The 22,080-nt window shown below is 40.1% G+C and overlaps 1 protein-coding gene across 1 annotated transcript in view; it reads left to right on the top strand.

Moving 5' to 3' along the window:
- Nucleotides 1-21,979, top strand: part of LOC127640299 (zinc finger protein 469) — a 130,794-nt gene extending 108,815 nt beyond the window's left edge. Inside the window, exon 2 of the mRNA XM_052122744.1 lies at nucleotides 8,944-21,979. Within this exon, the coding sequence (XP_051978704.1) occupies nucleotides 9,129-20,459 (11,331 nt within the window). The 5' untranslated portion in view covers nucleotides 8,944-9,128 and the 3' untranslated portion in view covers nucleotides 20,460-21,979. The remainder of the gene's footprint in view (nucleotides 1-8,943) is intronic.
- Nucleotides 21,980-22,080: the final 101 nt, after the last annotated feature.

Below are 22,080 nucleotides of genomic sequence, written 5' to 3'. Positions count from 1 at the left end.
TGGCATTTAAACGATGCCCAATTGGCACTAAGGGGCCTAAAGTGTGCCAAGAAAACATCCCCCACACCATTACACCACCACCACCACCAGCCTGCACAGTGGTAACAAGGCATGATGGATCCATGTTCTCATTCTGTTTACGCCAAATTCTGACTCTACCATCTGAATGTCTCAATAGAAATCAAGACTGATCAGACCAGGCAACATTTTTCCAGTCTTCAACTGTCCAATTTTGGTGATCTCTTGCAAATTGTAGCCTCTTTTTCCTATTTGTAGTGGAGATGAGTGGTACCCGGTGAGGTCTTCTGCTGTTGTAGCCCATCTGCTTCAAGGTTGTGCGTGTTGTGGCTTCACAAATGCTTTGCTGCATACCTCGGTTGTAACGAGTGGTTATTTCAGGCAAAGTTCCTCTTCTATCAGCTTGAATCAGTCGGCCCATTCTCATCTGACCTCTAGCATCAACAAGGCATTTTCGCCCACAGGACTGCTGCATACTGGATGTTTTTCCCTTTTCACACCATTCTTTGTAAACCCTAGAAATGGTTGTGCGTGAAAATTCCAGTAACTGAGCAGATTGTGAAATACTCAGACCGGCCCGTCTGGCACCAACAACCATGCCACGCTCAAAATTGCTTAAATCACCTTTCTTTCCCATTCTGACATTCAGTTTGGAGTTCAGGAGATTGTCTTGACCAGGACCACACCCCTAAATGCATTGAAGCAACTGCCATGTGATTGGTTGATTAGATAATTGCATTAATGAGAAATTGAACAGGTGTTCCTAATAATCCTTTAGGTGAGTGTATATAAATATACAGTGGGTACGGAAAGTATTCAGACCCCCTTAAATTTTTCACTCTTTGTTATATTGCAGCCATTTGCTAAAATCATTTAAGTTCATTTTTTTCCCTCATTATTGTACACACAGCACCCCATATTGACAGAAAAACACAGAATTGTTGACATTTTTTCAAATTTATTAAAAAAGAAAAACTGAAATATCACATGGTCCTAAGTATTCAGACCCTTTGTTCAGTATTTAGTAGAAGCAACCTTTTGATCTAATACAGCCATGAGTCTTTTTGGGAAAGATGCAACAAGTTTTTCACATCTGGATTTGGGTATCCTCTGCCATTCCTCCTTGCAGATCCTCTCCAGTTCTGTCTGGTTGGATGGTAAACGTTGGTGGACAGCCATTTTCAGGTCTCTCCAGAGACGCTCAATTGGGTTTAAGTCAGGGCTCTGGCTGGGCCATTCAAGAACAGTCACGGAGTTGTTGAGAAGCCACTCCTTCGTTATTTTAGCAGTGTGCTTAGGGTCATTGTCTTGTTGGAAGGTGAACCTTCGACCCAGTCTGAGGTCCAGAGCACTCTGGAGAAGGTTTTCGTCCAGAATATCCCTGTACTTGGCCGCACTCATCTTTCCCTCGATTGCAACCAGTCGTCCTGTCCCTGCAGCTGAAAAACACCCCCACAGCATGACGCTGCCGCCACCACCATGCTTCACTGTTGAGACTGTATTGGACAGGTGATGAGCAGTGCCTGGTTTTCTCCACACATACCGCTTAGAATTAAGGCCAAAAAGTTCTATCTTGGTCTCATCAGACCAGAGAATCTTATTTATCACCATCTTGGAGTCCTTCAGGTGTTTTTTTTAGCAAACTCCACGCAGGCTTTCATGTGTCTTGCACTGAGGAGAGGCTTCCGTCGGGCCACTCTGCCATAAAGCCCCGACTGGTGGATGGCTGCAGTGATGGTTGACTTACTACAACTTTCTCCCATCTCCCGACTGCATCTCTGGAGCTCAGCCACAGTGATCTTTGGGTTCTTCTTTACCTCTCTCACCAAGGCTCTTCTCCCCGATAGCTCAGTTTGGCCGGACGGCCAGCTCTAGGAAGGGTTCTGGTCGATCCCAAACGTCTTCCATTTAAGGATTATGGAGGCCACTGTGCTCTTATGAACCTTAAGGGCAGCAGACATTTTTTGTAACCTTGGCCAGATCTGTGCCTTGCCACAATTCTGTCTCTGAGTGCTTCAGGCAGTTCCTTTGATCTCATGATTCTCATTTGCTCTGACATGCACTGTGAGCTGTAAGGTCTTATATAGACAGGTGTGTGGCTTTCCTAATCAAGTCCAATCAGTATAATCAAACACAGCTGGACTCAATTGAAGGTGTAGAACCATCTCAAGGATGATCAGAAGAAATGGACAGCACCTGAGTTAAATATATGAGTGTCACAGCAAAGGGTCTGAATACTTAGGACCATGTGATATTTCAGTTTTTCTTTTTTAATAAATGTGCAAAAATGTCAACAATTCTGTGTTTTTCTGTCAATATGGGGTGCTGTGTGTACAATAATGAGGAAAAAAAATGAACTTAAATTATTTTAGCAAATGGCTGCAATATAACAAAGAGTGAAAAATTTAAGGGGGTCTGAATACTTTCCGTACCCACTGTATATATATATAAATATAAAATGTGAAAAAATTAATGTGTTATACATTTTAAATTAATCACATGCTTTAACGCTGACAGCACTAGTTCAAACACACGTTGATGAAGCACAATTATGAACGAAGGCATTTTCTTTAACGTTACAAACTAGATTTTACCAGACAAAACAACCTAAAACGCTGTGTTTATGATGCTGCGCAACCATAGGAAGGCTACATTTACACCGTAGCTGAATATTTCCCAGATCTGATTTTTTTGATCAAATCTGATTTGGTGGTTCACACAAAAACTTAAATGTAGCCCATATCAGACACTGATCTGAACAGCCGACCCTCCTAAACTGGCCTGCGTGTGTAGCATTCCTTTTTTTATCCCCTTTTCTCCCAATTTGGAATGCCCAATTCGTACTACTAAGTAGGTCCTCGTGGTTACTCACCTCTTGCTTCAGATTCTGAGACAGTCAATCCGAGCATCTTATCACGTGGCTCACTCTGCATGACAATGCGGAAACTCACAGCATGTGGAGGCTTATGCTACTCTTCGCAATCCACGCACAACTTACCACACGCCCCATTGAGAGCGAGAACCACTAATCAGCACCACGAAGGGGTTACCCCATGTGACACAACCCTCCCTAGCAACCAGGCCAGTTTGGTTGCTTACAAGGCCTTGCTGGAGTCACTCAGCACACCCCCTGATTTGTACTTCCGACTAAAGGGGTGGTAGCCGGCATCAATACTCGCTGAGCTACCCAGGCCCCTGTGTGTAGCATTCCTTGAGCATGTGTATAACCAACTCTTGCATGTTCATCCTTATAGTATGAATAATGTATTAAACTATTATTCAAAATGTATTTATCCATTTTTAAACACGGATAGGACACATGCCATCTGATAATATGTCCGCGAAGTTCATTGAAGTTCAAGTGTAATATTACCTACAGCGAAGCACACCATCAAATCGAAAGACAGCAGGAAAAACAGCATTATATATCCAGTATGTGCGGTTAGAAGAGTTATCTGTATTTATTTCATGTTTCCATTGACTAGCTTGCATTCGTATTTTAATACAGTTTGAAAAATATAGAAACTGTGTTTTCTGAGCGAGTGTCACACGCAAAGAGCGCTGTTATATAAATCTACATCTGTACCTTTTCATATCGTGTAATCCAAACGAATCGCTGAACCCAACTGTTGAAGCCTATACTTTTATTTTCTTTTCTTAAAAAGAAAATTAATGCATCAACTAGACAGATATGACTCACACTTAAAAGTTTTGAAATATAACAGGCGTATATACGCTTGAAATCAAGTGTGCAAATAATGAATGTAAGAATCACATTAAATCTGACCTGGCTGTTCACATCGAAGACACACACCCCCTCCCCCCCAAACCTTATGTGTGTGGTGCGACCATATGTAGCTTTTGGTTGTGTGTGGGAAGGCTGATTTGACACCCGGGCTGTGAAAGACACAAGCTTGCCTTAATTGACTTATAAAACTGCCTAAAATGCTGTTTTATGGGCCCATTTTCAGACAACTCTCACAAGATTTGATATCAAGTCATACTTTGCAGTGAAATCTGTGACACACTCTTTATTATATAGGCCAAGTTCTCATAAACTTTAATCTTTCATGTTTAAAAAAGTCGGCTTACCAAATAACGTTTTACCAAATATGCTCTCTAAATAGTGCATGCACTAGGGCATTCATTTAGGGTCTGCTTGTGGCGAAAGGTTGGATACAGAAAAAGTGCAGGTCAGAGTATGTGAATGGAGTGGAGCGACAGCAATTTGCCCTTCGCTTCAAAGCACTCTGTAATCACTCTGCTCCAACTCCACTCCGCGTTTTCCATGTCCTGCTTCACGCTCGCTCCTCAGTCACTGGTGAGAGAAACCCAGCTACAAGATCACTCCATAGCCAAATTTTCAACCACTTGCCATTTAAATTTCAAGAATATCTTGGGTATGTAAATTATATCACGACTGAACAATTTCCATATTGCTCAGTCATTTTCCATTGCAAGGGCCATTCCTTAGTATATGATGTTCAACATTTTGAGTGGGCTACACATCTGAAAGAGGAGAGAGAGAGATGTATTACCTACCTTTAGGTTCATGTTTCCTATATTCTGTATTTGTGAAAGGAACATTTTATCACGATGACATTCAACCCCACAACAAATCTATGGCAATCCCCACATGGGTAATTTTAACCAAACATTTGTATTTTATTATCATCTTAGTGTCGGCTAGTCTACCAATTATGTGTTTAACATTAAGTGATTTTTGTTGGCATGCATTTGTAGTATTATCGGAGCAATCCAGTGTTCTGACAATTTTTTTTTGCAATTATCCTTGCTCTAAGCAAAATCACATAACTAAGCTCCGCTCCAACTGCGCACCACTCACATACTCTGTGATGGATGGAGGGTAGAGAAGACAAACCAACAGTTGGGAAGATATAAATGTCCCAGTATTCTTTGTACACTGACAGCTCTGGCTTTGGTGATACTTCTAGTAGGGCCCTGTGATCCCCGCAACTGCAGGCTTTGTTGTGACAGGCAGCTTGTGTTCCCTTCTGTGGCTGTTCCAAGTGGGCTGGTCGGCCAGGGCAAACACAGAAGGGGACGTGATGTATGGCTCCGGGCCAGATCAAGCTTCGCCTCTACAGGGTGCTCCCAGCAGTCGAGTGGAGAGTTAAGTCATCCTCCAGGCAGCAGGGGAAAAGCCAGACACTCCAGATTTGACTGTGACAGGAGCTGGAGGGGGGATGTGACTTTTCACAGTCAGATCCAAACCCAGGCAGGTCTCAGACTGCAGACCAACATGCTAAATACTAGAGCCAGGTGGAGGACAGGATGGAAGAGATAAAGCCTTTGATAAGTGTTGCACCGAACACAGACTTGTTGAAGAAAACTTTAATGCCTTCCATGCTGTTCCCTCACAAAATAATAAATTATTTATAGTTTTCAGATCATTTGTCAGAGCAGCCGAAGAGAACAAGAATATTGTAGGAGATCTTTTTCATTTATGCATTTGGAGTACACTTTTAAAAGACTTTTACACAAATCGAACCTGTGACCTTGTTATTGCTAGCACCATGCTCTACCAGCTAAGCTACAGGAACACAAAATTAAAATGATGTGATCATTTACTCATGTGTCATTCCGAAACTGGATATCTTGGCCCTAGTATCTGAGCTGGAACTGTCAAATAAAATATTGTGACATTAGATGTGTTGCATCAGGTTTGAGAATAACATCATTATCATGTATCTCGTGATCAAACCTCATTGATGTCAACCCTGACATGTAAACGTCTAATTGTCATATTTTATTTAAGAGTTGCAGAGAGGGAGTGCAGGATATTCTTAAAAATGGCTCATTTGTGTTCCATGAAAGAAAGAAAGTCATATGGGTTTGGAACAATATGGAATGATGACAGAATTATGTTTCTTTAACACTCTATGCTTAATACTCTGGAGTGTGTTGACTACAATCCAAGTAGGTGTGATAAAAGACCTATCTAATGGGCCCAGGGTCCATTGCAGTTAAGTTCAGACAGGGCTGAAGTCTCACAATGCTTTTCTACCTGTGAATAGGTTAATGGATCGGATTTATCAGTATTTCAGTGTTGTTATTATTTTAAATATTTGATCCCTTATTTCTGGCCCAGAATGAATCTTCATTACTCTTAAAGCAGCCTAATCGGGTTTGCTGGTCAGACTGTTTTCATCAGCAAGGAGGAGTCAAAGTTTTGAATTAACCTGCACATAAGGAGTGGGGAACGTGTAGAACTTAGTAAATGACAGGAGTTCAAATATTGCGGATTGCTTTCAGTGAAGTTCTCGGGGTGCAGATTCCATGTGGGCCTATTTATCTCCATTCATGTTGTGTTTTTAAGCATTAACTTTTTTTCACTGCCTTTGCACTTTTGTTGGATTTTCCAGGACATTAATTCAACAAAATGTGATGTTTTTGTGGCTGTCACAAGATTCATCTTAAAGACAGAGTTCTGAACTCATTTTTGTTGGTTTCAGAGTTTGGATATGATCAGATAGGACTTGTAAAGGAGGAGTTTAGTTGATTCCTACAGTGCATTCCTTCCAATGCATCCTTGGGTTCAGCTATGTTACTGCGTGAAATATTAAGATGGATTTTAATCCTTTCTTCAGCAACAAAAAAGGAACAGCTATGTTATTGTTTAAGATTCTAAGCCTCAAGTCTTTAGTCAGCAGTAAGGATGGTCCCGAGGCAGCCAAAATTGTAGAATAGTAGCCGTTCTAGTCATTTAAAGAATTTGCAGCTGCATCTTATTTAGACCGATTCAATCTCTAACCAGCTTCTACATTCAGTGTTTAAACAAGCTTATTATCTATGAAATGGCAGAGATTGATATGCTTGGGCAAGAGCAACTTTTTTCTAAATTAGCCATTTCTCAGGAGTGAAACAGTGGGGATAGATTGATTTACATGGTCTATCATTTCCAGTCCTATGTGCCAATAGCATACAAAGACATGTGGATCTTAAGAGTCACTGTGTGGAAGCGCCACTCAGGGCTCTGCTCTGGGTCCAGGTATGTTGTGCCCCACCCTTATAAGTCATTCTGTCATACTTTACCTGTCAAATACACAACATACGCTATAAATTGTGAATTAACCATCTGTCATAATTCACCATTTGCTTCAAAAGATGGGATCTGATGCATTTCACGTTTTAAAATGAGTTATAGCAGAGCTCTTATACCTGGCCATTTTATCAAAAGATGAGCCTGGGACTTTAACTCAAGGCCATGTAAAATAACACATAGCAAGTTGATTGCATATTGAATGTGATAGGAAATACAGTGATTGTAGAACAACTCTATGTATGAGGCCAAAGGTAAATAGATGTCAAAATAGATTACACTGTTCATTAAAGCTTTTCTGTTTTACACCAGTTGCAATACAAACCACCTTTGAATTGTAAACAGCTGTGCACATTTTGTGGAAGGTATGAAAGAGATGGAAGTTTACAATGAGAATAAGTAAAAGTGAAGGGAGTAAAAGTAGCTCAGCGGCTGTTTCCCACTGTTTTTCTTGCCATATGACGTTGAGTTATTGTTGGTGTTCTTTCATTTCTGGCCTGTACCATACCACTATGTATGGGTCATGCGTGCCACAGGCTAAAGTAGATCATGTGATCAGGTTGTGGGTTCTAGTCCAGAATTTTTTGCCTTTAGAAGTGAACAGAAAATATGATTCAATAAAAAGAAATTACTTAAAGGGATATTTCTCCCAATGATAAACAAATTATTCAATCACTCAATCACCCTCAGTTGGTCCAAACCCATATGTCTTTCTTTTATCTGTGGAACACAAAAGGAGAAGTGAATGTTAGGGACTGACACCCTCAGTTTGGGTGAACTACATCAAACTTTCCTCATAATTGCCTTGCATCACATGTGTGCACTTATTTTATCATAGGATAGTATGAATTTGTTTGGGTCTTTGTGTATGTGTGTGTGTGTGTGTGTGTGTGTGTGTTGGAACTGACTTGGAATTATCTTTCCCTCCAACCCCAAATGGCCTTAAAAACCTGGATTTCAAAATGCATTTATACAGTATGGGAGACTTTTTTTTCTAGGGTTAGCTGCTAAAGGTACCCAGTTGAAAGGCTCAGTATGCACACATTTTCTGAGCAGAGTAATTACATTCTACTGCCAAACTCTCAGCTGCTTATAGTCTGGCAACATATTAGATGATCTTGGCCAAAGTAAACCTGAATGTAAGCAATGTCTGGAGCACCCAAAGAAAGTCATACACAATTAAAAGTCTTTCAACTGGGGTCAAGAAACATTACAAATGAAGTTACAAATGTGGTACACTTTGTGTACAGTTTCATGATTTAAATTGTAATACTGGTTGATTTATCACATCTGAATGAGGGCTACATTATGTGGCATAACTGATGCAATTCTGTCCTCTTCAGGTGAGAGATGGAATTGCGTAGTCTCAGTCTTTATTCCACTACTCCTATGTGAAACTTCTTTTGAAATATTTTTTCTTCTTTGATACACATGTATAGTATTGTATAATGTAGTGTTGTATAGTATATAGTAGTAGCCTATAAAGGCACACATTGTAATTATGCAAACACTGAAACTGAGAAAAATGGCAAAAAAAAAAAAAAAAGGATTTTTAATTGTCCAGTTAAAAAAGTGTGGATTATCAAATTTCTTCACTCTTCTTTCTCTGAGTCTGAGCAAAGTTGAGTTAATACACCTGTCACAGGACAGATCATTGTCTAAGAGACACCATTTTGGTAATACAAGTAACTCATTTTGAGTAGTAAAAATTAAATTTGTTACTGTGTTTTGCCTTAATAGCATAGTGTAGTGTAGTTTAGTATTATTATTTAATCCATAGTAATTCTTTATAAACATGTAAAGCACAATCTAAACTGACAACTTTGCCATTCATTTTCTTACACTTTCTCCTCCAATTCCAGAACTCCAAGATGATGACAGCTAAGAATTGAATCATGGGGAATTGAAGAGATAAATGAGAGGGAAATAATCCTGCGCTTCGAGCTTCTGTTACCGGAGGCCTATTGATTCAGACTTGAACATGACATGTCCATGTCACAGCCTGTGCAGATAAGGACCATTGCACTGAACTGGCCAAATCAGCATCATGACTGAAGAGACAAAACAGTCATTGGCTGCCAAAGAACTGGATAATGAGTCCAAACAGCAGGATAAGAGGGCTGTGGAGCACAAAAGCTTAAAAGAGACCCCTGAGCACTTTCAAAATGTGAGTTTGGAGCAACAGGCATTGAACAATCTTGCAAAGTTTGCAGAAAAAGAGAGGGACAGCACGCAGCAACGTGAGGCCATTATTCGGCCACAGCAGGCAGGAAAGATTGATTTTAAGTCACTGCAAAATCATTCGTTCAGCAGCAACAGGACATGGCCTAGTGGTAAGGACAGCCCTCAGTCACCCAGTGGCAAAAGTCGGAACAGAGACAAAAGTAGAAAGTCTGGGAAAGCAGAGCGTGGCAACCCACAGCAGTTATACAGATTAAATATTACAAATCCACGCCCAAATCCCACAATCGGAATAGCTTATCCACAGCAGAAAGTGTCACCTCCAAAGAAGCTTGAGTCTAGCAGGGGCCCTGTCTCAGGCAGCTATCGGTTCCACGTGCCAAGTATTCCAGAGCGAGAGGCCGAACTGCAACAGGAGGAGCTAAACTACAACCGATGCTTCCAGGAGAGCTCCCCCAACCTTACTCCTCAAGGCTACACCTCACAGATAGTCGGCTCCACACCTGGAGGGCCTGCTCTCCAGAATGAACCACCCACCCCACAACAGCAGCAACAGAAGACCAACCCAATCGAGTGCAACAGCACACAACCTAGCAATGAAAATATATTTCCTGACTTTCAATTGAGTGAAACAGACACATGGCAGTCTCCAGATAGGACTTTCAGAAACACAAGTTTTGGTGTTACTTCACTAAAGCAGACCAACCTTTTGGACTTGAACAAGGCCAATGTTAGTTTTATGCCTTTGCCATTTCAGTATGGATTCCCATTGTTAGAGGAGTCAGCACCAGATCCCTTTCCATGTGATCCAAATTCCCAGTCCCAAGACTATATTAATATTTCTAATCAGGTTTCCCATAATCCATTTTCCTTTCAGTCCTCTGGGGAAGGGATTAAGGTCATGCAAACTAGCACACAGTTTGGTAATGACCAGATAGAGGACAGACGGTCATACCCATTACACCTTAAAACACCCCATTACATGCAGACTCCACTTGGTGTGCCTCCTTCTGTCCCAGCAAATAATGACAGCCCACTATCAGGCACTCGCCAAACAGATCAGAGTAAGAGTTTTCCAGATAAATGTGATTCTTTTAGCACAATAGACAGCCGGGACACCGGCCTTGCATTAGGGGGCAAGAGAGACTGCCATCACAAAAATGGCACCAGTAGCCAGAGAGTTCTTATTCAAGGCAGTGTCCATCATATTAGGAATAATGCACAAGATTCTAATTCCCAGATACATGTAATTAGTCCTCCACATAATGGTGTTCATGTTGGCCCAGTGCCTGTTGACAAAAGTGTCAGTAAACACCACAACAGCAGAGTATTACACCCATGGGAAGGACAAAACAAAGCCTTTCCACCACCTCTCATAGACCCGACTCCAACACCATACCCCTATCAGTACCAGCCTGCACCAGAACAAAGACAAAACATTGGCATCAATGGCTGTTTGCCTTGGCAGCAGATACACCTCACAACTGCCATGCCCAAACAAAACAGGATTGGCCATTCCAGGCAACTGAGCAATCAGCAGCTAACTTTTTTGGTAGGCCCATCAGACTGGCAAGATGATAGTAAGCAACACAAAAATAGCAACCAAAAAAGTTCTAACAAATTTCTCAACAAAAAGGCAAATGAGGGCTTCTCAAATCAAAGGCAAGATAGTGTCAGCCAAGGTTGCAATACAATTCCACCCTGTCGTTTCACAAATAAAGTGGACACGAATCAAGAACAGGTGTGTGATGCCAATAATAAGTCATTGTGCTTTGGCATGAACCAGGCAATTCCTGTGACTTCATCAAGAAACTATACCTACACTCCACTACATGTAGCACCCATAGGGCTAAAGATGGTGTCTCCATATGACTCTCCTTCACAATCACCCACTCAAAATCCAGCCTCTAGTAGTACATGCTCTTCACTTTCACCAGCCTCCACAAACTCTGTAAACAGTAACTCTGATGACAGCCAAATTTCAAAGGTTCTGTCCCCTCAGTTTTATCACCAGCAACAGGATAAAGCATTGATATCATCCAATAACCTAATAACTACTAATAACACTAAACAACACCATTACAATTCTGACACATCCAGAGGCTTACACTATAAACAAGACAGTGCCAAAGAGAACATTATAAGTTTCATACCAAATAACAGGCATTCAAAGCCCTCTATGGACAATGGGAAAGGTTGTTTAGACCCTAACAGAACAGATCACCATCCTCCACCTTCATACTCTGCCCATCAACTACTCGCCACGTCATTAGCCACAGCCAACCTTGACCAACTGGATGTGCTTTTGACATGCAAGCAATGTGATCAGAATTTTAATAATCTTGCCTCTTTTCTTGACCACAAACAGTACTGTGGACATCATACTTTTGCACAAAATGACTTAAAAGATGTGCCAAAAATGGAGGACACAAGGACATTTCAGACAGACCACACAAAAGCAATGTCATCTGGATCCAGTTATGCAATTTTACAGAGCTCTTCCGATTTGCATCTGTCACTGCTTGGACTTAACAAGAATGGGGACATAGTGCCAGATAATGAAACCAAAGGAGATATAAAAGATGATCCAATGAAACTGATGCTACCATCTGCATCCTTGCCTGACTTAGAGATGGAAGATCCCAAATTGGATAGCCTTATCACAGAGGCTTTGAATGGTTATCAGTCAGACAATGCAGAGATTGATAGCAGCTTTATTGATGCATTTGTTGATGATGATCTCACCACTACTAAATGTACATCAACAAGACAGATTCTGACAACTAAAGAGTCAACAATATTTGAAGGTAGGACTAACAATGAGTCAACGTCCAGTGAAAAACCTCAAGCGCATGGCACTTATCCATTTGACTCAAATTTGGACAGCCTTGGTTCTGACAGCAAACACAAAGACAGCACTTTCAAAGAAAATCAAATGTCAATGCAAAATGAGGAAGGCCTTCAAATGGAAACCTTACCAACAGAGTCAAAGTTACAAGAGTCCAGCAAACAAATTGAGTGGGAAGCAAAGTCAGGAAAAACAGACCAGGAAAGTAATTATGGTTCCAAGTTCCTATTATCAAGTAAATTTTCTGCAAGATGTGGGCTTAAAAGCTTGCAAAGCCACACAGCATTAGTTAAAACAACATGTCCTAAATCCACCTCTGCCACCAAAAATCCTACAGCTCAGAAACCAATAACAACAGAGGCGAAAAGGAAAAGGTCCAGTGGTGGAAGCTGGAGTAAAGAGCTAATTCACAAAATTGTTCAACAAAAAAACAAGTTACACAAACTGCATGTAAAAGGCACTAAAAACATGCAATTTTCACTTGTGATGGAAAGAGTGACTCCTGCAGTGCACAACCCTACTTTTAGAGAGTATGACTATGTTTCAGACTCAGATGAGGACTGTGAGCCTGTAAAGATAGCCAGTCAGGGGCGCCTCAGCAAGAGCATTCGCTGCAAGTACACTTACACTAAAGAGTGCAAGGGGAGGATTCTTGCTGACAAGAGCCAAGAAAGTTCATGGAAACAAAACAAAAATGAATGCTCTGAACCCAAGAAAGCTTTGGATGCCTCCCCAGCTTTGATTAAAGAAAACCCTGGTCACCAAAGGCTGCGAAGAAGAAGCAGTAGGTCTTCCACAAGCAGTGAACTCAGCACATCTTTAAGTATCTGTAGTGATAGCATTAGCAGCCCCAAAAGTACTGATCATACAGATTCAGAATCTGAGAAAAGAATGGAAGTACAAAGGAAAGATCAGGACTCCCTTGAGCAGAATGGTTACGAAGACTCTCCGCCAAGGATACGGAAAGAGTCAAGCACATCACTGGCTCTGACATTCACAAAAAATACAAAAAGGTTCAGCACTGATAAGATATTACTCACTGAACACAAGGATGGGTTCACTACTTCAAAATGCTCAAGCATTATCTGTAAGACTGAAAAGACTGCATCTGAGCATACGATGACCAAAAGCACAGTCAGCCTTGCAAGATTCAAAACCACCCGAGTGGAAATAGAGGGAAAAGGGAACCACTACGGTTTTGAGACAGGAATCAGTGCAACCACAGAAGAGCCTTTCAAAAAAGATTATCCAAAAAATATCACATCACCCAAAGGGTCTGGCAAAGCACTGAATCCAATGGAAACCACCAACAATAGGGACTCAAGCCATGCTTTTAAACTCAGAAAATATATTGTTACATCAAAGGATAAATCCCACAAAAAGAGAACAAGCAATTCTGAATCCACAGTGCCCTTTTTAGAGACAAATTGCAATGACAATCCACCCAGTGAAGAAGCCAAGAAAAGCTCAAGTGATCTATTCTCTGAACCCCCACCTCTTTGCAATTCACTCATGGATAAAGTGTGTTTATCACCTCTAAAACCCCATGATACTTCTGCACAGAAACATGGGCAATGTTTCATGCCTTACACTTCAGAACATGATCAGAGTCTCATAAAGTCACCACTTACTTTTGACACAACATCAATGTTTGGTGACCTATCAGTGGGAGGTTTTGAGAATAATCTTTATCCAGAGATTCAGCTTGCCAAAGAGAGCTTTAGTCCTTTGGAAACCACTACAGATAAGAAGGAACTGTTTGAATCATCATTCTCGCCACTCTTGGAGCGGAGAGATTGGAATCTGATGGTTGATGTTACTTCTGAGCTTCCAGATGTGATTTCACAGTGTAAAGAGGACTCTGACTCCACTGAGAATAAGTCAAATTTTAACCATATACCCTTCTCTTTGCCTGAAAAATTAATGGACTACAATCCAAATCTCAACAGCAATGTGTTAGTTGATGATCTGGAAATAAAAAGAATTGTTACAGAGCTTGAGAGTCAGCTCCAAACAGCTGAGCTAAGCAGCCCGCCACCATTAGACAGTGAGCTGACAAAACAGCTGACCATGGGCAAATACTCTCCACTGAGACTTGACCCTGAAAGTGAAAATGAAGACAATACCTTGGAGATGAACTGTCCCTCAGAAAACTTACCGATTACTGCATCAGTAGACTCACAAGCTCCGATGTTGCCAGAACCTGACTTACCATGGTCAAGCCCCCTCCAGTTTGGGTTGATGTGTGTTCAACAAGGTCTTCATACTCCAACACATTCCTCTACTATCAACACACCAAATGATTCAGGACATGATCATTTGGATATAAAGGACACCATGGGGCTGACTGATCTGAACACAACAAACTACCCACCTTTGCATCTAGAAGACAAAACTGAGAGGAGCGAGTTTTTGGACACTGTCACCACAAGCAAGTCAGAAGAGATGCTAGAACATGAAATGTACACAGAAAATCTGATGAAGAGCCTGGAAGTGATCTCAGATTCATTGTCTTCAGGGTTTACATCACCTCAGTCATCACCTAATCAAGAGTCTGAGGTTCTTGAGGTGCATGAAAAACCAGACAATGAAAACTCAGAACACAATGATGAGTCTAAAAAAGTGGAATGTAAAAACTCAGAAGTAGATCTGACAAAGTTCTCTGTGGAGACAAATACTTTTTTAGATAAACTGGAAGAGTCATCAACCAATGACATTGTCGGGTCACAATCAAAAAATGGAACAAAAGACAGCCTTGTGGAGAGTAGTAACATGACTCTTTGCAATAGTGAATTAGTAGTTAATAAACAACAGCTTGCTGAGAGCTCCTTTGAGATTCTGCAAACTAAATGCTGTGTGGACTCATCGAACAACCTTAACTCACTGAAGTCTGTAGTCTCTATTTATGCACAACATTGCAAGTCTTCTGTCAACCAAACTGAGAATGCTGAGAATGAAAGACTGTTTCATGTAAAAGACATAAAAGACTTGAGTTCAGTCTCCCACCTCTCAACATCCCCAGCCATACTAAAAGAAATGCAAAAATATGATGCAGAAAAGTCAGTTCTAATTGTGGTGCCAGAACCCATTTATGAAGAGAATCTGCAAACATGTGACAAAATAAGGGGAACAACAGACAGTCTCTCTGATGCAGACATCCAGCCATTGCTTTCAAACAAAAAGTCTCCTTGCAGTGAGGACAATTTGTTAACACCTTCACAACATAGTGTGATTTGTGAAATTACACAACAGGTGGCTTCTCCTAGACATCTTCCTGTGGGTCAAGATGACCATGACTGTACAGACAGTGTGAAAAGATCCACACATGATATGATATTGTATCTTGCACCAGAATGTGAAGAGAATCAAGAAAACAACATTAATCATAATCCTGATATTCTACCTGTGACTCAGCACCCACAGTTTTCTCACAACTCTGTCCAAAGCCCTTCTGAGCTGAGAAACAACAGTCCACTACCAAATGGCTTGAATTATTTTAACACAGTTAGTCCTGTGCTGAGTAAAAATAGACCAGCCCTGGAAGACAAAAACTCAGAGAACATAAATATTGGAACGTCAGAAGATGCTTTTGATTCAGCCGCTACAAGACAAGATAATTCATTTATTCCCCATCTGGATTTAGTAGAAATCACAGAGAGTAAAATGTCTAGCCCTGGAACACTGTTGGCTGTGGGCAGCATCTCAAAACAGTCTTTTGATGAGACTTCTGTGTATTCTGATGCATTGGATGTCTCTCAACATAAAGGTTTACTGTATGATTTGAAGCCAAGCCCAACACATTACAGTGAAACATGTTCCAATGACTACAACTTCACCTCTAAATGTGTAAACAAAGAAGCTGACCAGTCTGAAATAAAATCATGCTCCACAGACAATTTCATTCTCAGTTCATGTGCACCACCTCTTGATAAATCATTGCCATCCAGCCCACTGCATAATGAAAATGGACAAGGTCCAGATATTCAGGGTCACTTGATTGGACTTGACATAACAGAAACCTCTATAAATGACAATACTGACCAAAATGAAAACAAATATTCACTTGTCTCAGCTACAAGCAGTAATTATGTTGAGGAGGTCACTCCAGTTGACTCTGAACTATCAAAACTTCACCAAAATAACACGAATGGAGCACTGTTGCAGAGATTCACTATGCCAGATGTTAAAAAGACACTTAAACCTCTGATAGATCTTACATGCCCACCTGTCCAAAGTGAGACAAAAATCTCACAGAGAAAGGATGGTACACAAAATGCAGTTCAAGAAAAATTTCTGTGTGAAATATGTGAAATGTTCTTTCGTACTCTACCTGGACTTAAAAGACACAAAGCCATGAAACATGTGGTAAAGGCGGAAAGGATTACACCCATTAAAAATTTAAATATGGGCAGTCAATTGTTCATACCCATTTACCATATGTCACACCCAGTGGAAAAGGTGCTGACAGACAGCATAGATGATATAGGTCCAACAGTTTTTTCACATTCCAACAGAAGTGAAATCTCAGTTAGACAAGGACAGAAAGCAGATCCACCTCTGGTTTTTGAAAAAATAGCAAATGAAGCTGATGAGTCAAACATCCCAGAAAGTCATGTTATGGATCGGGCAACATGTGTAAATGAAAAAGCAAATAACATCAGCAAAGTAAGAAATAAAAATACCATCGACATCAGCAATGAAATGTTTGACCCAAAACTTGTAAAGCAAGACTCTTTTTCAGATGAAGTACTCAGTGTGCTTAAGACAGATATATTGAAGGCTATCTCTCCAGATTTCTCCTCAATAGTGCATAAAAACTGTCCAAAATCACCTGAAAATCAGGGCCAAAATATCCATAGCTATCAGGACAAAACTGTGAGTGAGGAGCAGAAAAGCATTGGAACTGTAAGCACCAAAGAGCAAAAGAAAGAAACTTGTATAGAACATTCCAAATTGTATGAGAAAGAAGTTACATGTGATGATGTTGTGACAAAGTATTGCGATATTAAACCGAAATATCCTCACACAGAAGAGATAAACTTCCCAGTTGTGGATTCTACTGTGGATGTCAAGCATGAGAACAGTTGTTCTCTCACAGAAGACAGCCATACACTTACTGGTTCTCCAGGACTAGGACCTGATCTGAAGGCTTTCTTAGATGATGAAAGCACTTTTTCTCAGTTATTCCCAAGAAATTATGACAGGAAAAGGAAGAAATGTTCAAAAGTCTATGGTAAAAGCAACAAAAAGCCAAAACAACTATCCTGTTTACTTCTAGACTATCCTCCCACTAGTGTCTTTATTGATAAGTGCGAGGAGTTCAAAGAAAACAAGATGGGCCAAACGTTTACTAATGACACAAATGACCATTGTGAATATGAAACAATATCAATTGATGATGCTAAAATGCATGAGATGTGTCACAAAAGCTCAGTCAACAGCTGTATAGAGAGCGCTTGTCACTCAAAAGATGACTTGATGGATCATCAGACTGGATGCGAGGCAACTGCAGAAACTGGCATTACTGATGACACAATTAGACAACCCTTAGTGCATCAGGATGAATCACAAGGCACAGTCACAGAGAACACAGAGTCGACAGTTTCTCAGGAAGATTGCATACCAGTGATTCCAGCTGCAGCTTACCCTCTCCAACTGGTCCAAGAAAATGCCTCTCACTCCCCTGGCATTAAGATCCCTAGCCTTGACACTTCAATTCAGCTTTCTCTACCATTTTATGAGACTGGGAGGGATATGCCAGTGGTTGAAACCATTGGAAGCACTGAATTTAAAGATCCTTTAAAACCCTGCAAAAAAACTACAGAGCGGAAGTGCAGAAAACGCATTGAACCTGGAATGAAACCCAAGGATAAGCAGTACAAATGCAAGGTGTGTTTCACATGGTTTCTCACCTTAGGTGAACTGGATTTCCACAAACTCTCTCATAACCCATCACCTCCCCCAACTTGCTATATGTGTGTCCAGCGCAAATTTAGCTCCCGTGAACAGCTTCGGGACCACCTCAGAGAGAAGCATGCCAAGAAAAAAGCAGGCGTTTGGACTTGTGGCATGTGCTTGAAAGAAATCTCAGATGTCTGGATGTACAATGAACACTTGCGAGAGCATGCCACACAGTTTGCGCGAAGAGGACAATCTCAGAGTTCCCTCTTGGATGTGCCAGGGTGTTTTATGCAGGAAAATGCTGTGAAAAACTTTATATCTTCAATTATGCTGCATCGACCCAGCAAGCATGCAAAAGCAGACAATGTTAAACCTTCATCTAATGAACAGAGAAGAGCTTCTTTAGATGTAATTGAGCAAGAGATGAAGATTCCAGAGGAGGTCGATTTCACAGGTCTGAAGACTAAAATGAATATTGGGGGAGGAGGTAAACATTGCGCACTGACAATGCTTGAGGTTTTGCCTAAAGCAGAGACTTCTTCAAAAAATGCTGAGATACATCCTAATTGCAAAGATCCATCAAGGGACTGTCATCACTGTGGCAAACAATTTCCAAAGCCCTTCAAACTTCAGCGGCACTTGGTCGTTCACAGCTTGCAAAAGATTTATCTGTGCCACAAATGTCCAGTATCCTACCAAGAAGCAAAGGAGATTAAAGATCATATGAAAAAAGAGCATGAGGAGACGGATGAGCTAGACTCAAAACATACAACGCTGTATACTTGTGAACTATGTGCAGATGTCATGCATGTAATCAAGAAATCCTTCATATGTAGTACCTGCAACTACACCTTTTCCAAGAAGGAACAGTTTGACCGCCATATGGAGAAACACCTTACTGGAGGAAACAAAATCTTCAAGTTCAGGGGAGTCGTAAGACCTTGCAAGCCTTTTAATTCAAATGTCAATAAATCTGACATGCCACCGAGCAAGAAGAGGAAGGCAACCGTGAGCAGCTCAGACAATGGTTTTGTCGCCATGCCATCGCTCAGCTTAAACAAGAGTACTGACATGCAAGGCATCATGTCAATGTTGCCCATCATAGCAGACACTCCACAGAATAGTAATAATGTGCATTCTGCTGAGACAAACAATACCAGTGTGAAAATTGAAGATGAAGCTGAGGGCTTCCCTGAGGTCTCCAGGAATATTACGCAGTGTCCAACGCCAACAAACTCTGCTGAACAAAGTCTTCTCACAACAGAGCTGAAGAAAGAGGATGAAAGCTGCTCCCCATCTCATGAAATCCAAGAGTGTGAGACCAGGGTTGTCAATACAATTGATAAAGAAGCTCTGACAGAGATTTGTGACATTAAAATGGAAGATGACTGTAGTGCAATTCCGACTACATTGCTAGCTTCAGAAAGAAACATTATCGAAAGCAATACCCAATATAGCGGAGACACAGAGAAGACAAATACATCTGTAAACTTTGAAAATGGAAGTGAACAGGTGGAAACAAGGGACTCAAATCTATGCACAATACAAGTGTGCAGTCAAACAAATGTAAACCAAACAAAACAAGACATACAAGGCCTCTTATCTTGCAATGATTTTGACCTCTCTTCTGAGAAGCAGTCTTCAAATGAGACAAACCAACAGAATTCATTTAACATCAAGAAAAATGAGAATAAACAAGTTGTTCACACAGTGCAGAACAGTGAACAGCCATCTATTCATCTGGTTAAGCGCATAACTGTGACCAAGTCTACGGACAATGTGAAACAAGGTCTTGAAAATAACCCAAGATGCCTTAGTACAACTGATGTTGCACTTCACACCAACGTCTCTCACAGCTCAACTCCAAGTGAAGACAAGGACTCGATAAAGCAACAAAAGAAAAGAAAAGAACTAAAGTCACCACACAGTTCTCAAAGAACACCATCCCCAACTGCAAGGGAAAATCTTGGCATTGACCAAAGGGTCAAAAAGAAGTTCAGACCCAATAGGTGTGAAAACATTGATGGACAAAGAAAAAATGATCTTCCCAATGACTATCCAGTGCTTACATCAGTTAAGGATGACACAGTCAGCAATAAAATCATCTCCAAGCACAAAATAGGGTCTTCTAATCTGGGCCTTCACCTAAAGAAAGGTTCAGTTAATAGTTTTTCTCAAAAAAAGGTGGAGATCGTACGTCACTTCAATGGGGATTGCAAAGGGAAAAAGAGTGTTCCTGGGGGACTCATGCATTCCCCTTCTTCCAGGATGTCAACCCTGAACAATTCATTTAATAAATCACGGCTCAAACCAGGGGTCAGATCAATAGAGACTCAGTCATATCGTACTGCAGAGTCACAAAACAACCTCCTCAGCCAGCTGTTTGGCCAAAGACTGACTAGCTTTAAAATTCCTTTAAGGAAGGACACTTCTGAATCTATTAATTAAGGATTAAATGGATGCTATTAACAAGGAGGTAATTAAGTGAGCCACTGGGCATGTGATTAAGGCAGTTTATTCATGAGATTAGGATAGTATGACCCTCCTCTGTGAAATAATTTAACTCCTTGTTTAGTCACTTTATTGCATTCTACTTGTAAATGTGTATTTACATATATGCAAAGACCAATGACAAAATATATAAATATAGGATGAATTTGTTGGTTACAAATATGTTTATTTTCTCTATTTTATAGTTGAGCATTATCTCTAAGAGACTGTATTTCAACAACAACAAAGAAAAGTTTTTTGGGAAAAAAGTTTACTTGAAAATTAACTGAAAATATTTGTTTTCCAAATAATGCATGACACTTTTATATTCATAATAGGTTCTTAAATGTTTTCCAAGCAACAGGACCAAAGGACATCCTAAGTCTGGATCATGTCAGTGTGTCTATTTTATATGCTTCAGAGAATTACTCTTTCATACTCTTTTACTTTATTGTATTGCAGAGACACTTATTAGTATTCGCTTTTGTATCATCACTAATTGGTGCTATATTATTATTATATTATTATTTGTGTACTGTGAACACAATGTCTTATAACTGAAGGTAACATGTAGCAATTATATAATCAAATCATTGCTGGTACTCAACAGTTTTGGAGGAAATTACAAAAACAATTGCTGTGCAAGTCAATCAAAAGAAAGGGTTCATATGTGTCCTAATCTTATCATAGGTGGGCAAAGGAAAAGCCTTTTCTTTTCCAAAACTGAATTTAGTTGAATTTAATCTATAATATGAACTCAGGTGCTAAAGTCATCATTTGCTCATGAAACCCTTAGGAATTCTTCCCATGCACTGATGTTTTCATAAAAATAAAAAAAAAATAACCATCTATATATCCCCCAGTTCTTTAATTATTCATTTTTTCCTAGAACGAAAAGGTGCTTTATCATGTTTATATGTATCTTATATTGTATAATATTGTAGGTAGATTATTTCCAGTGCAATGCATTATGTCAAAGTTCTATTTTAATAATGTGCAAAAGATGAAGAGAACAAGAAAGGGAAATACAAAGCCTACTAAAGGCTGATGAGTGGATCACAAAGTGCATCATATAAACTTTGTAATTAAAAACTTTGCATCTACTGCTTTTGTTTCTATATCTTTTATGATGGTCTGCTTTGTTTAATTTTAAATGATCTACTGCATAAAATATTTGCCCATATTTGCTTGGAATAATAAATACTATAACAAGAATTGCTTACAATTGTTAATCCAGGGAGAAATTATCATTAATTATCATTAATCTTCTTGCAAAACACAATGTGAAATAATAACCTAAGTGCAGCATGTGTGATAAGAAATGGGTGAATATGAAACGGAGAAGAGCTTTGATGTTTTAGTCAGTCAAGCACTACATTGCATCCTTTGAATACAAATTTAATGATCACATTAAATTGACATCAAAATGAAAAGGTGAAGATCACAGTGGCATCAATGGCTGACAACCTGTTTTAGAAATTGAGAGCTTTGTAAAAATAAGACCGTGTGCAAAACAAAATTGTGACAAAAATTGTATGACAAGTATTCAAGTGTGTATTTATGCATTAAGTAATCAAAG

This window comes from Xyrauchen texanus, chromosome 49, assembly GCF_025860055.1.
Source record: "Xyrauchen texanus isolate HMW12.3.18 chromosome 49, RBS_HiC_50CHRs, whole genome shotgun sequence".
Lineage (NCBI taxonomy): Eukaryota > Metazoa > Chordata > Actinopteri > Cypriniformes > Catostomidae > Xyrauchen > Xyrauchen texanus.
The sequence above is the reverse complement of the archived record's forward strand: the minus strand, read 5'-3'. Positions and strand labels throughout refer to the sequence as shown.